The sequence below is a fragment of the Hibiscus syriacus genome, unplaced genomic scaffold, assembly GCF_006381635.1.
Source record: "Hibiscus syriacus cultivar Baekdansim isolate YM2019G1 unplaced genomic scaffold, ASM638163v2 tig00110332_pilon, whole genome shotgun sequence".
Classification (NCBI taxonomy): domain Eukaryota; kingdom Viridiplantae; phylum Streptophyta; class Magnoliopsida; order Malvales; family Malvaceae; genus Hibiscus; species Hibiscus syriacus.
Window position 1 is genome coordinate 5,360,342 of NW_024062688.1, and position 16,437 is coordinate 5,376,778.

Genomic DNA, 16,437 nt, shown 5'->3' on the forward strand with positions numbered 1-16,437 from the left:
ATGTGACTAATCAAGTGACATTAGTGATAAAAGAAAATATTGATCTTCCTTATAGAGGTCATCGAGCAGCGATGTTGGCATAGTATGTATGCATTATCAATAGATTAAAAAAATCTTAAATATATACTATCTTATAATCACATCAAACTATTAGAAAAAAATCTTTTAACTAGTGAGTTAAACCAATCAATGTGGTACATTTCATTAGATTTTTGGTACTGATTACTATCTCTTTCAAAGCAACAACAAAGACAGTCAAACACATATATGAGAAACATTGCCATTGCTTTTACATGTTTGAATATTCTCCTTTTTTTTGTACTTAAAAGACCCAATTTGGTAAAGCAACTCTCCATTAAATTTACATAAAACCCAAACCATTCTTATTTTTGTAGTGTATAGCAATAAAGGGTGTTCCTTTATTCATTTGTAGCATGCTCACTTTTTGTAACTGAGTTTTGGTCTAGAATTTATAAAATTAGGTGGGTTGATTTTATTAGTAAGAGATTACTTAATAGTTAAGTTTATTGATATACTATACATTTATAATAAATAATAAATCTTATTATTGTAACGAGATATTTATTACTATCGTGGAAATAGGTCAAAGTGATTTAACTATATGAAATATTCTTTCCCGTAAATATGACTAGTTATTTGTTAGTAATTTATCTTCCAATAATTTTATAGATTTAAGTTCGTCCTATGAATATAAAAATATTGAGTTCGTCCCTCATTATATCAAAATATATATGTATGATAGTATAAGTTAAGCAAGTAATTATGAATTGATGCATGGAGGAGGGAAGAAAAGGGAAACAAAACAAAGTGGGAGAAAAGGGGAGAGCAAAATGGAGAGTTTCAATAAAGATAAGTTTAGGTTTTATCATTTTGACCATCTTTTCCTTTTCCCCCCCTGCGGCTACCTGCTTTAACTCTCTACTCTATCAATGAACGCCCTTTTTCTCATTAACCAATATTTACTAGTATTAAACATACAATCCACCGACTTTATAATATAATAATAAAATATTTTCCTTAAAATGAAAATTCCAATTGATGTAGATGTAGATGTAGATGTTAGATTTAATCCTCTATTTTTCTTTTTCACGAAATTAAATTAAATTCAGAATAGCCTACTTAATTAACTAAGAAAGGAAAATAAACAGTAAGAGACGTACGGAGGGTGAATAAATAAGAAGAAATCTCGAAGAAGGGTAAAGTGCAAACTGTAAAGAGAGGGGACTGATTTTATTCGCCTTGGGAATCGTTTCCATGCATTGATTACGACCAACTTATTATTCCTTTGTTTATATTCATTTAAATTAGAATTTATGAAATAATTTTACTCACAAAGGGATGCTTTTCTTAAATAGATTTAAGTTCGATAAAATACACATAGATTGTTATAATTTAATTTTTTTAAATAAATATTATCGATTTAATTATAATTTGATAAATTTAATCCTTAAGTTTATCAATTTTTATATTAAAATTAAATTAATAAAAATTTTAAATACAAAGGGATAGATTTACTTATTTGTTCTAAATTACGAACAAATCTATGAATTTAGCCACCAAATCACACCTCATAGTTGTAATTTGGTTTAATGTTAAACTATTGCAAACGCTTCTCCACAAGAACATTTTATTATGATATGTCATTATTTATTTTAGGGTAAAGTACATAAACTATATGATATTGTTTTATTAAGTCTCTCGATAATTAAAAGTTACAAAGTGGTTTTTTAACTATGGAGTGTTGTTTTATTGGGTCCTTTGACTATTAAAAGTTATAAAATGATCACCTAACTATTCATTATGTTTCAAACTTGTTCTTTTCCGTTAAAAAATGACGTTATTCTGAAATAAACATTAACCTGCTGACTGTGATATGATAAAATGTGATTCTAGAATCTCAGATGACTATCATATCCCATTTTATAACTTTTAATAGTCGAATGTCTTAACAAAATAATATCTTATAGTCAGGGGATCATTTGTTTACTTTACCCTTTACTTTATTAGTGTAATTTTGTTATTAAACCAAGGTTATTACAAAATAATATCTATTCTAAATACTTTGAACCATTTTTGACAATGAACATTCAATCATCATGCTTCAGCCGTTGGTGCTCGAACCCATGACCTCTAGGAACAACAACGATTTCTTTACGATTGAAGTAAGTTAGTTTGTTCCACTTTAAGATAAATTCTAATTGTATATGGTATTTGATTAGCTTAAAATTTATATTTACTTTCCTATAAAAGATAACAATAGAGATTATCGAATAAAAAATTACGATTAATATCTTCATATTTACTATTATTAATCTCAATGGTTTATTTTTAATTATCAAACTATATAAAACTTAGAATTTTTATACTATGTATTCGATTCTAACTCTGTATATATTAGTAATCTTTTTGAGTGAAAAATATGTCTTCATCTCATTCAAACATCATTCGAACCAGTGTCAAAGACGATCAACAAAAGGAGGAGGATTATGCTGGCATCTCAGCTATTGGCGCATCGACACAGCCGATTTCTTTGCAGCATGCCAGCATTGCTGCCTTGTAGCCATCATCAGCTTGCAGCGTCAAGCAAGATGGCGGCGAGTTAGTCCAAGGCATCCGGAAAGTTATGCAAGGCATTGGGGAAGTGGTGAGCAAGTTTGTTCAACATACAAGTTGACCTAACATTAGCCTTTGTGTTATTTTGTAGTACTATATTATAAGTTTTAAATCTTCGGCTTAGCATAATGCACCGGGATTCGACTGTCGTGCTGACAATGGTCAAATCCCGGTGCATAGGACAACACATGAAGATGTCTCGACTCTTGAAACTCGAGTCCATATGAAAGCTGATGATAAAAAACAAGATAGAAACATATGCTACTAATTTCTTATATGTCATTAACTAATAATAAGATGCTCAGAAAATACAACGAACTAAGTTATTACAATCTTCAAGGCAGTTATAAGTGTTAAAGTTAAGAAGGCTAATTTCAACTATACCATATACCCAACATGCCATTTTTTTCACTATCTGCTTGTTCGTATCCGCCATTGTTGTTTCTCGAACTACGAACCGATGCTTTTGCTATGTTCAACGGGATCCCTCGAGCCCGAGTCTCGCCGTAAGCCAATTGCAGACCTCATCCATCTCTTTAGGGACTGTGTAATGGCCAATCCTGCAAAACAAATCAACCAAAAGAACTCAATATTTTTCAGGGTTTCACAATGAGATCTTAAAGGCCTAAACGATTACCCTTCATAGTTTTTGAAAGTGAGGTTCCAGAATCCTGCTATGTTCAATGAATGAGCAGATTTTTCACCGAATTTGTAGGGGACAACATCATCACCTGCAATAAGATTATAAGTCGATTTCGAATATAAATCTACCAGTTCGTAGTTATGTCTGAATTGAACTCTAAAGCTACATGACAGAGCAGGGCTTTCCATGTTATTCTATATTCATGTCCGACACTCTGTTTGAGACGATCTCATGTTGGAACATATCAATGTATGACACTTCATCCCGAGTCCAAGTAACATAGCTCAGATTAAATAACTAGAGCCAAAAAGGACAGATTGGACCATTTCTGGATTCAGTTTCTTATGCTAATCTAGGAAATTTTCTGAAAAGAGACAAAGATGATTACAGGTTCCATGGCTAAGCAAAATCGGCAAAGATGCTGCACGCCTTGCAGCTTCATGTGATGCTTGTATTTTGTTCCTTAAGCCCCTGCAAAGCCAACAGCTTTTGATGAGTATTTTCTTCAAACTCAAGATTCAAATCACTATATCATGAATTCATGATGATTTCCGAAAAAAAATAATCTCTATGAATCATGGAAGGGTATGCTCTGACACATTCGAAAATAGGCACCCTAACGGTAACAAATTGAGCATACCGATGCAAGAAACATATTCGTATCCAACACTGACACTTGAGTCCGAGTAACATAAGATGCCGTACCTTGAGCCGGGAAGCCATCCACTTAGCCCAACAACAGCCCTAAGGTTGATAGGGTATGGGTTGCCATTTCCATATCTTCCTAGAGCACAAGCAGTTGCAGAGTAGAGGGCCAATGCAGCACCCATACTAAAGCCTCCAATACCAACCTTGACTATCAAAAGGAAACAGACACCAGTTCAAAACCAATATATATATATACACAAATAGAGAATGGCATAGTTATTTTAGAATACCATCAGGTGGCTCAGTTGACAAAAAGTTTGCAATATGTGCTGTTGATGCATCTAAACCTTCCCAATCATCTGGACCGTCTTCCGATAGCTCACCGGCATCAAACCCTGATGCCAAGCAAATTCAAATGATTACATCTTAACAAACCATATGATAGAACCTACGCTGCTCCGACTTTAATTTTTCTCGAAGTATTCGTGTCTAACACATTACACATGTGTCCAACATATGACCATGAAGATATGATCTCCAAGTACATGGAAAAAACATAAAAAAATCGACCATATACTTGTCAGATACGTACTTGTATCCAACAGTCGTGCTCGAGTCGGAATAAGAATAAGATAAGATTAAACCAAAAAATTTCTTACATGCAGTGCAAGGAAACCCCCCAAGTAAAGCCACAGGACGAGTTGGAGCAGTTGGACAAATCCATTTTATCTGAAGCATATAATAGAAATAGAGATTTGAACTATTGGAAGATGAACCAATATAATTAGTTCAAAGTAATGTATGAAGACATCCTTACATTTGGAAGAGGAAGACTTTCCAAGAGCTGTGACCAACTGCAACAAAATACAAATAAATGTGCGAATTTAGATTTCTAGTGTCGAATACGAATATATGTCTTTCAAGTTTTTCGAATATATATTTAGAAAATCATATCCGATATCCACATTCGAATATATATCGATCACTTTAACTTGAATCTAACTTTGTCCTTTCTCAATGAATATCCTTTCTCAAAAGCTAAATAATCTACGTTTTTTCTCAATTTGGCAGGAAAAAAAGCACAATTTAATATGTGGTCCATTATCTTTGAACATGGAATATACTCCTTTTTGACATTTAAGCCTTCCAAATTGAGCTTAATAACATATGAGACAAAAATAATGAATTTATATTTATACATTGTATATTATCTCACAACTTCAACTGCTTTCTCCATATAACTTACTCCAATTCACAGTAAATTCAATAGAAAACACAGCCATCATCTCTGAAAATTTTAATTTCTCGTATAATTTAGATATTTTATTTATTTTTCTATTGATAATATATTTTTCCCCCTCTAAAAAATTATACATTTGTCAATGATTCAAACAGTAAAAAGATCCCAATAATATGATGTTCACCAACAGTAAAACAATTGAGGCAATATAACAAAAACCTAGCATGCAATATAAGAGAAATACCTTGAGCCATTGTCGCCAAGGCCATGAAGCCACACAATAGTAGCCTGGTGTTTCCCTTTTGGTCTAACAACATAAGTCCTTCCAAATTCAAGTGTCCTTCTAGAAGTTCTACTACCTACAAAATCATAAATAAAAAACATTATTAGAAACCTTATGAATGAATGTCAACAATTGAAAATTTTAGAATTTGAAATAAGTTCCGAGTTCGAGCAACTACTTCAGTGTGTGTGCATTGCCAATAGGTTAAGAAAAAATCTGAACAAATACTATTTTATAATCAATTATTATAAAAAAAAAACAACTAGAAAGCAACTAACCAGAACCCATAGTGCAATGTGAATAGCTCATGATTTTGTAAAAGGACTGAGAAGAGGTGGTACAATGAAGTAAACCCAGAGAGGTGTTGCCTATTTATATCAAATAGGATGGTGTGATAATGGAATAAAGAAACAGGTACAACTGGCTAGAAGCCTAGAACATTGAGGCTAAGTTGCCTAGAAAACTCAAAATGGACACAAGGGCATCCTTGAAAATGAAGGGGTTAAAAGACAATTATATATATATATATATATATACATACATCCCTTCATAGAGATTTGCAACAATATAGAGAGAATCTATGCCTTGTAGGCAGTGGCCAAAAAAATTAAAATAAAATAAAACAAATCCTCCTCAAACAGAAAATTACTAAAAACAAGAAAAAGAATAAACTTAATTTGAAAAAAGGAATAATATCTTTTATCCGAATCATTTATTTATGAATTCTTTCATGATTTGATTGATACCCATTATGCAAAAAAGAAGCATAGATGTTTCAACTCATACACCCTTGCACATTTTTGGTATAATGGAAATATACTGAATAGTCCCATTGAAAAAAAAATTCTCCCTTTCTTCGATAAACCTCAACATACATACATTAGATATTTTCTCCATTTCTGATATTTTTTATAAGCTTATAAAGAATATCAACCTGGGTTTTAGAGAAAAGCATGTGGCCTTTTTTTTTCCTCTTTCCTTTTGCCTGATTGCCGCTATGATATTTGGTTGCTCAAATTCTCAGTCCCACCATGATAAAGCTTTGTTAGTATATTTTCATGGGGGACACAAAGTGTTCAAGCACGTAGTAATTTATGTCCTCCATTTCTTCAAGGCTATTATCATTGCTTGAAAGTGTTGAAAAACCTTAAGTTTTAAGTTTTAACTGGATAATAAAAACAACTACTACTACTATTTGATTTTCCGGAGTTGCAGAATTGCACTACAGCTTTTGTTATCATCTTCATGCTGTCATTCATATTTGGCCTACTGGGTTCTAGCTGTATAGTGTTCAAATAGTTAAAATTATTCTTTGAACTCTTAAGTTTATTGAACATCATCCCCAGATTGAGGTGTACACAGTAAAACTGGTTGACTTATGAGAGGAAAAATCTAGCGCTGATGTGGCAGGTCATGATTGGTTGATGTGTTGAACGGTGGCATCTGTTACCTCATACGTCAACTTGTCAGTGCTTTTTTCTATTCTTTATGGGAGGAAAAAATGAAACTTTTTCATTTGTCAACTCCTCCCTTATACCACAACTCTCATTTGGTGTCATAATCTATCTATCTATATAAATGTAGTGATAAGTAATTTGATATCTCTGAAATCGATTTTAAAATTCGAGTTTTATGGAATTAAAAGATAATATCAGAGGAGCTTTATTCTTGTTCAAAATTTAAATTTAAATATAATCAAAATTTATGTGATTGCGGATTAGAATTATATTTAAATGAGTTTAGTTGCTTGATTCTTGAGTAAAAAATATAACTGAATGACAACAGATGCTGCATGCACTATCCATGAGTGTGGCCTAATTTATTAATGATATAATACAATGCATCAGCCAATATAAAACTATATAAAATACTAGTTGATTTGATGTTGAAAAGTTGGAATCTTCAACATAAATTACTAAAAATAAAAGAATAGTTGCAGCTAATTCATCTGCAAAGCTGGCTCCCAAAATGCAGTGAAAGTGAAATCTTATATGGATTCTTAAGAAAAATCCCAAGGGCTTTCACATCGTACGAGATGTCTAAGTAACTATACACTAAATTTTAGGGTATTCTTTGCTTCAATCTATTAATTATCATAACATTAAGGAAATGTTTGGTTTGTGATATCTAAGATCACGAGATATGATATAAGATTATGTCATAAATTATCTGATTTAATTTGTACATTTGGCTGATATCGTAAACTCATAATACCAACAAAGTCAAGGTTTTCAAATTTAAAATGAAATCTCAATATCAATTCTTCCCTAAATTATCATATATTATGTGTGTAATATAAAATTTTCGATTATTTTATTGTGTCTCTCTTGAAACCTGAATATTTTTTTCGATTAGTGACCTATTTTATTGATGGTATCCACTCTGAAATTTTATTTATGCATATCTCGTTCAAAAGTTTTATATTATTAACATATACGTGCACACCCTCAAAAATATTTTAGGATTCACTATTGATTTTATCTTTCAATTTTTAGTTCTAATCAATTTTATTTATTTTTTTCTAACCGACGGTGTATCAAATAATAACTTTGACAGTATTGTTTATATATTTAACGTTAGGATGAAATAATAATTTATTAAATTTGTGATTTGAAATTATTTTTGTAGTTTCAAAGAAAATTTTATTGTAAAAAAATTTAATAAAATATAATTCTAAATAGTTTTATATTCTCGATCATGAATCAATACAAAATTTTATGTCAAGAGATGCGAATTTAGTAATTTATATTAAAAAATTAGGGATATAAAATTATCAAATTTTATAAATGTAAAATTAGACCACCAATAAAAAACAAAAAAAAATCTAAACTATATAGATATATCATTTTGGCCCCTATTTTTTTGTTTTTGGAGTATTTTAATCGCAAACATTGCATTTAAGGTAAAAAGTCTCCTAACATTGACTAAATAGTCACTTTGATTTTTATTTTTTCATCTATAACATTTTGACCCTCTGACATTTCATTTTATGATAGAAAGGCCCATAATTTAGAGTATTAATCGTTTGTTGACTAATGGTTTACATCCACAAATTGATCTTTTTACCCTAAAATAAAACGTTTGAAGATAAAATATTTCAGAAAAAAAAAAGTTAAAAGAATCATTTTAATAAGAATTATAAATTACTTTTTACATATAACATATATAAAATTTACAACGATATAATTGTACCTTAATATCTCTCCTCGAACCATCTCTGTTATGGATAGATGAGTCGTATAATATTATATGCTAGAAACAAACGCATGGTAAGACAGGCGTATCATGCATTGACAAGACGTTTCGTTGAAAACCATGCAGGGAATAGGTATGTAGGGGAATTCCCTTTATCTTGTAATGTTTAGTGAAAAAAGATAAACTAATGAGTGACGTACATTATTTATTTATAAAAACACACAAGTGGAGATGCTCGTCTTGTTACGTTGATTCTGGAAAAATAGCATTGATTCAAAGATTAACTTATTGGAAATAATAAATGAAGGAAATTTTGATTTATTTATTGCTACTAACCTGTCGTTTCTCCTTCTAAATAAAATTATAATCAATTTGAAAGTATTTGTATTCGTTACAGATTTCGTTGGAGTTATGAGATGAAAATTTCATGGAAAGATAAAGTATTTTGGTAGGGTTACTGTGTTTGTATAGTTATATATAAAGTCTTTTAGAGTTTGAGTTTTAATGTTTGATGTACTCTCGTGTGATTATCTTGTGTTTTTTTATAGAAATTTTCATGTAAATTAGAGTGTTTTTGTCTTTCTTTCTTATTGTTTTATGATCGTACTCATCATTGTCTATAAGGGTGAAATCATATAGAGGGGGAGTGATTGCCCTAAGAACGTAAAAAAAATTAATTTACGGTGCCAAAATTTTAAAAAGTTAGTAAAATTTCTTTGAAGGGGTAAACTATTTTTGAAGTGATGTCGATGTTCAATTGAAATAGTATACAAAAATGAAATTAAAACGTAATCTTAGATATGATTTTAAAATAAAAGATGTTGAGTGATAAAAATAGAACAAAAATGATAGTTAGATACTTAAATGTGTACTTTACCAATTTTTAGATTAAGCTTATATAATATTTATGCGTGTGTAAATAGGGTTGAAAAATATGTTGCTTTTGCAAGTAGAGGATAGGTGAGGCATTATAGCTAGGGTTTGGTTTTGTCTTTACTATGAACATCTTTTTATTATCTTACAAATGGAGATATAATTTAATGAGTGAATGTAGGTTAAAGAACAGTGATTGAAGAGACACAACTAACATCTTGTGTTTGAATATTATATCCTTACAGAACATATCACACATTTTCTGATTTTCTTTGAATTTTTTTATGGATGGGCGAAGTTCCCTCCTAAATGCAATAAAAACTTGTCCTTTCAAATGAACTATTGTTTAGAATATTTGTTTTTAAGAGAATTTTCAGCTCCTCCAAGCAGGAAATAAATGCTGTTTTTTAGGGGGGAATGGCAAACATTGAAGAAATGTGTTTGGAAAACGAATATAAAAAAAATAAACAAATTAAAAATAATAAAATGTTGGTTTGATTAAAAATATTTATAATATTAGGTTTGGGACACCATCCACATATTTTGTGAATTAGTCCAAAAATTAGATACCAAATATTGCCTGAAAGCTTTGTGAAAATTGATGGACAATAGCAACTCATGACAAATTAGCTAACCAACCATACTTGAAAATGATATAATAAAAATTATTTGTATGCAAAATGGTTTTGGAATAAATTTTTTTCTAAACCTGAAGTGACCTTCAATTCCAGAGTAATTTTCATTTATATCACAAACCTTTAATTTATCCAAATTACATCATTCAACTTGTTATTAAAAAATTAAATCACTTATACCAACACCATTGAATAGTTCTAAATAAAACCAACCTTAACCTGAAATGACTTAATCGAAGCCAATCCAATTGAATGTCATTAAACCTGTAGGACTTTAAAATTCAGCATGTTTAATGGAATAATGGGGACGGTGGCCATCGATTAGTTAAACCTAACAAGATTCATAGTTCAAAAAGATGACCACCCTGTGTCTAAAAAACCACCTGAAACAAGACCAAGGGCCAATCAGAAAACAAACACGACAGGTTTTCAAATGTTTGAATGTGCAATGCACGGTATACAGGACTTCGATCCATCCTCTCCGAATATTATTCCAATAGGGAAAAAGCTGGAAACTGCGATTAATGATGATGTTCGTCATCACCGTGTCCATCTGGAGGTCCTCCAGGACCCACAACTTCCAGCTGCCAGACAACAACATAAATAATTAGAAAAATCCTACAATGCTTGAGACAACCTAGTGCATTGAGGCTTGGAATGTTCAGACTGCAAGTCTGCAACTTTTGTTTTTATACAGGTCAATGCCATTGTAGTTTCAATTGGTGTCCTTCGGGGACGATGTAGAAAAATTATAAAAAATATCATACAGCTCAAACATTTGCAGCTCAATCTAATAGATGATTGTTAGTGCATTGCTGATCACTGTTACAGGGTTACGGATGAAGTGATTAGATGCAAGTTCAACAATGATCTTAACTAGAGAATACTTTAATACGTGTTAATTGTTCTATAACAGCCCGGATATGATTCAGTCAACCCAGATCCATGTATGGGATAACAGAAATATCTAAACTGGATATGGATCCGGTGTATGCAAAGAAATAGGCGTTTAGACGCGGGTTCAAATATAGCTTAGCTCAAAGTTAGAAAAATAAAGAACGTTTTTCAAATTAAAGATATATACTCACCACAAAATACTGTGAGCAAACAGGGCATTCATGTGGCTTGCCTTTCTCCAGCCAAAACCAGACAACATCATGCTCATCCTCTGCGTTTTTCCAATAGTCAAATGAATTAATATTACCTCAAGCAGAATGACTCAATTTGTATAAATCAAGAAAAAGAACACAAGTACAAAACACAGTCTAGACCTAGGAGAACAGAAAATGAAATTTTATGTAAGAAACATACCGCCTTCACCACCTGGGCATCCAACTATTCTCTTGTTGTAGTAAGACTTGACAACAGCAGGAGCTTCCTACAAGCAGATAAAATAAAAAGCCAAGTAACGGCATCACCATGATTCCATAAAAGGTCAATAGTTCAGGTTTCAAGAAGAAAGAAGAAGGTTTTATTGCCATAAATAGAAGCCCAGACTCAAAATTATAATTTACAGAAAAGATTATTACTTGGCCATGATTAAAAACAAACGGATAGAACATTGCGGTGAATCAATATAGTAGAAAAATATTGCATTAAATTTTTTTAACACATTCAGAAAACAAAACATAGTGTACAAACAATCTTCTTTATCTGCATTGTACGACATCCATAATATTCAAATGTTTCAGAAAGGCGGTAGAACCATGACTGAGGAAGCAAAACTAAATGAAGTCAATTTAATGTCACATAAGAATAAATATTTTAGCTTTAGCATATGGACTATTAACTCTCAATGGAGAATCAATATTCAATATTCAGCATCCCCCTCCCCTCAGGCCTAGTCTGCCAGTGACTAGGATCCCACCAAAGAGAGGACGTACAGAAGAATGAATGGAAAAGAAATATCCCTTACTTGAGGGTAACTAAATCTAAAAACTGATATAAGTTTATATAAAGCTGCTAATATTCATTGCTTGAATCGAAAAATGAATTAATAACCAAAACATAACATAATTGCATACAAATAGCCGGAAAGAATCACTAGGCAATTCCAACTAGCTAATAACATCAAAAAGCAATCTACAGATAAAAATAGTTACAATAAAAAAACATAAGAACAGCAATATAAGGCTACAAATAGTTACAGCCTTACAGGATATATAAGCATCAGTGATCAGTTAAAACATAAAAAAACTTACAATAGAAATGCCCAAAATCCAAGTACTTAAAGCCATGCAGAAATCAGATACAAACAGGAAAAAAGGGGCAAATTTTAAGCAAATATATAAAGTCAGAAACCATCTATCGATGCTTCTATATAAGATACACACACAGTCCAATATGAATTCCTCAATTTCAATAAACTGTGAAAGACATTTGCAACCCATACTAACCTTTGTCCCAAAAGGGCCAACAGGGTTGTTTACATCTTCAAGAATTTTCTTTCCCTAAAGAAAAACAAAAGAAGGAAAACCAGAATGAGAAACACTTGCCATAAACTGAGAGAGCAGAAAATTAAAAATAGCCATAATGCTCAACAATATAGCAGACAACTGAAGTCATTTTAGCCAACCTAACTGGTTGACTTTTGATTCAATTATGCTCAGATATCATTAAAGCTGGTAGGTTAGTCTCTTGCAAAATCGATAACAATGTTATGTCGATTGTAGGTTTTTCAGAACCAAACCGGTAGACCGCTCACCCCTAAATATGACTGACAACGGGAAATTTTCGATCCTAGAAATGTAACATCACAAGAAAGTTATAGCATTTTAAAGATCAAACATAGACAGAAAAAGAGGTAAAAGAAATTCACCTGAAGCTCAGCCTCAATCTCCTCGCGCTCATGACCGGTGGCGATAGGCATTACATCTTCAACCTTCTTCACAACACTTTCCGCTACACAGCCAAAAAATAACCGGAAAAAAATCAAAATCGGATACGCCGAGGAGAACATTCTTTTCTAATTTCAAATAAAAAAATAACTAAATAATCTAAAATATTCAAATAGACTTTCAAAGGAACGCAAAAACTTGAAATCAAAATGATTCGTTTAACGAGGGATTGACGGAAATCAGCGTTACCAGACGCGTCGGAGAAGTGGCGAGTGAGGAGATAAACGGAAGGCGAGGCCGATGAAACGTTGGATTTGGATGAAAACAGCGCCGTTCTAGGAGCCGATCGGCATGGAGCAGTTGCTAGGGTTTTGAGCTGTGAAGTCAACAGCCTTCTCCACATATTTCTGAAAAATCAAACAAAAAAAGAAACAATATTTTTTTCTCTTTTTTCACTGTTTGTTTTTTTTTTTTTTTTTTTGCAATGCAAATGGGAAGGGATTGTAGCCGGCGAGAGATGGGGTTAAACGGGAAATGTATCTTTTGGATGAGTTTCACACGCGCGCAAAAGTTGTTACACGTGCGAACATTGTGGGGAAAGTTTTGTGGTTTTTATGGAGGTTCAATTGGGGAACTTGCCATGTTAGAGGAAATGGTCGGCTCTCACGGGGTGCATGGACTTTGGAATATTTTTTATGTGAACTTATGGTTTTGGTTAGGCATGCTAAACGGATGAGACGATATTCCTTCTTCATTTTTATATTTATTTTATATATTTATACCTAGCACTTTTCCATTATTTCTTACACTCATTATCTAATTTGGTACTTACCACCCATCTTGTACCTACATGTACCTGTTTAATACTCAAAAATTTCCTCAAACTAAAACCCTAGAAATTGAGAAATTTTGACCTAAATTCCTAAACTAAATCAGTGGCATAATTGTAAACATGGAAAACTTTGAGCCATTTTCAAAACCCTATATAATCGGATGGCTTATCGTGTAGTTAGACCATTTTTCCCCCCCACGATTGTACCAACCTGTGCGGCGCCCCTTTTATCAAAAACCGTAGCAGCGTCGCTCTCCCTCTTTTCTCCTCGCCCTCGCCGCCGTTCGCGTCATCCGACCGACCAGGTAAGCTCGCTGGTCGTCCTGAATAACCCCATTATTTTTTTCCATCGCTCGGGGTTATGTTCGCACGAAACGAGCCTTATCTCGCAAAAACCCGTATCGCCGCCGCGGTTCTCTTGCTGATTGCGGCCGTGGAAGGGTCGGGTCCTCTCCAAGGGATACCTCGCCGGCCGAGGGGTGCGATTAGTGACGTCGTTGGCCATGAAAAACCCTTCTGTCAGCTCTGTTTAGGAGCTGCCGTGGCTGCCACCCTGTGTGGGCGAAATCGTCGGCTGTTTTAAGCCTTGCATGGTCGGCCGTCAGCCTCGAACCGTGGGGACTGTTGTCGGTCCACCCCCGACGTCGGCAGTCCCGATTTTCTGATCTGTCAGATCAGTTTGTTCGACCCAAACCGCTGTGGGAATTCTGATTAAGTCGGAAATAATTTCAAATCGTCGTTAAATATCAGTTAGTAATTCCGAATTGGAGATTTATTTGGTCGTTGAATTTTTTCCAGGAAATTCTGACATAAGAACTGAGTTATAGCCTCCGCCTCCGTTACCTACGAATTTCAAACCGAACTGTATAGCTTGTTTCGACCGTGAGTGTTTGTTAACAAAATTTAGTATTTTATTTGCATAATTAATTTTAAAATAATTTATTTATTCAAATTAGTTGCCGTAGATAATGATTTGAATCGATCTATCGCTTGAGGTGACTGTGGTAGAGGTTATTATCCACGTTAGCTTTCGTCGAGGTGTCTCTTTATTTGGTGTTATATTACTTCTGTGTTGTTTGGTTGATTGGAATTCTACGAGTTGATTATGACGAATAAGATGGGAAATCATGTCTAGTTGTGCATGTTTAATTGTTGAATCGAAATATGATTGAACTTATATAATATGTGATTGTGTTGTTTTCTCGGAATATATGCTTTGAAAATATTATGTGATGTATGATGAATGATGAATAGTCAAAATTGAAATTATGTTATATGAATGCATGATTACATCATGAATTGGATTATATACTTTTGAATTAACATGCTTTGGAATATATGCTTATGTTCATCGGATCGGATTGAAAATCGATTTTGTTTGTCATATTAGGACGATTAATTGATAGGGGAAATTCAGTGCATTCACTCGACGGGGTGAATAACGCTTCTTCTAGATTAGATTGGAGTACGGGTGGATGCATGAATATTTGCATAATATTTAAATTGTTATTATCGTTGATGACTTGGCGTATGTATATTATTGTAAATGCTTCGGACTAGGTTTTTACTTGTGATTGATTGCACTTTAGAGATATACTAAGCCTTGTAGCTTACTCCCTTAGTTCCTTCTTTCAGATTCTTGAGCTAGGTGAACCAGTAATTAGAGTTGCGTATTTATTTAGACTTTATTACTTTTTCTCAAGTACGATATTTATTTGAATTTCCTAGTTATTATTTCTATTATTATTTTATTAGATATTATTTAGTATGTTAAATATTTTTTTGATATAGGATATATAAATTTCGTTTTGGACTTTGGAACTTAAAACTTTGAATTTTATAATCGTTTGATTTATATTTTAATTATTATTAATTTGTCTTATTTACTTTAAGTATTAGAATTTAGTAAATGTGAGGGTAAGCTTTAAAGTATTTAAATTAATGTTTGGGTTCGATTTCGGGAAATTTAGTTAATGGGTCTTCTAGATCCAACATGTTCCATCTAGATCGGGTAAAGGGTTTATATTTGATAGTATTAGAGCCAAGTTCAGCCCTCGAGCTGTAGCGCTCAATTGTAAAAAATTTAAACGATTGGTGATATTTTATCTATATAAATATTCTTGATTTAAAAAGGATTTTTTTTAAATAAGTATTTATTTTCATTCATTACTCGCTAATATTTTATAATTCAAAGATTCTAAGTACCAACCTTAATATTAGGTGTTGACTTTTGAAAATATTACTCATGGCACTGCGTAGGAGTTCTCGTTTAACGGGTCGTACTACTCAGGCTTAGACTGACCCTCAATCTCCAGTGAGTCAAACTCGAAATTTGGATCAAGTTGATGAGGCTGAGATAGACGAAAATTCTACAGGCTGGGAATGAAAACCCACCCGTACCCCATACTTAAAGTGAGGGATCATACGGGTCCGATGATAGTGAGATTGTTGAGTTAGATAATGTTGCAATGAAACAAGAGCTAGTTCACTACCTCCGCCATACTGGAAGTGTCAGGAAACTCATATCGACTGAGTTCTTAGCTGTTGGGATGATTGTCTTTGTGGGTAAGACAGGAACTAACCCTGCTGATGTTGAGTATCGATTGAAGAAGCTGGT

General features: G+C 32.7%; 2 protein-coding genes across 2 annotated transcripts; both read right to left on the bottom strand.

Annotated features, from left to right (window-relative positions):
• Positions 1–2,984: 2,984 nt before the first annotated feature.
• LOC120119265 (acyl-protein thioesterase 2-like) lies at positions 2,985–5,801 on the bottom strand. The gene is made up of 9 exons (XM_039139100.1): positions 5,727–5,801; positions 5,410–5,524; positions 4,743–4,779; positions 4,585–4,654; positions 4,216–4,320; positions 3,983–4,133; positions 3,666–3,748; positions 3,272–3,365; positions 2,985–3,194 (listed from the first exon to the last, which is right to left on the bottom strand). The coding sequence occupies exons 1-9, from the start codon at positions 5,755–5,757 to the stop codon at positions 3,110–3,112; spliced, it is 771 nt and encodes a 256-aa protein (XP_038995031.1). The 5' UTR covers positions 5,758–5,801; the 3' UTR covers positions 2,985–3,109.
• A 4,674-nt stretch (positions 5,802–10,475) lies between these two features.
• Positions 10,476–13,445, bottom strand: LOC120119896 (cytochrome c oxidase subunit 5b-1, mitochondrial-like). Its single transcript, XM_039139689.1, has 6 exons — positions 13,238–13,445; positions 12,970–13,052; positions 12,548–12,601; positions 11,463–11,529; positions 11,240–11,319; positions 10,476–10,735 (listed from the first exon to the last, which is right to left on the bottom strand). Exons 1-6 carry the CDS (start codon positions 13,389–13,391, stop codon positions 10,673–10,675), a joined length of 501 nt encoding a protein of 166 aa, XP_038995620.1. The 5' UTR covers positions 13,392–13,445; the 3' UTR covers positions 10,476–10,672.
• Positions 13,446–16,437: the final 2,992 nt, after the last annotated feature.

Coding starts and splice junctions, on each gene's coding strand:
- LOC120119265 (XM_039139100.1), bottom strand. CDS start 5,757: ATGAGCTATTCACATTGCACTATGGGTTCTG. Junction 4,780..5,409: donor CTTGGCGACAATGGCTCAAG/GTATTTCTCTTA, acceptor ATTTTGTTGCAG/TTGGTCACAGCTCTTGGAAA. Junction 4,321..4,584: donor GGGGTTTCCTTGCACTGCAT/GTAAGAAATTTT, acceptor GCTTGGCATCAG/GGTTTGATGCCGGTGAGCTA.
- LOC120119896 (XM_039139689.1), bottom strand. CDS start 13,391: ATGTGGAGAAGGCTGTTGACTTCACAGCTCAAAACCCTAGCAACTGCT. Junction 13,053..13,237: donor CCACTTCTCCGACGCGTCTG/GTAACGCTGATT, acceptor TTGGCTGTGTAG/CGGAAAGTGTTGTGAAGAAG. Junction 10,736..11,239: donor TTTGCTCACAGTATTTTGTG/GTGAGTATATAT, acceptor GTTGTCTGGCAG/CTGGAAGTTGTGGGTCCTGG.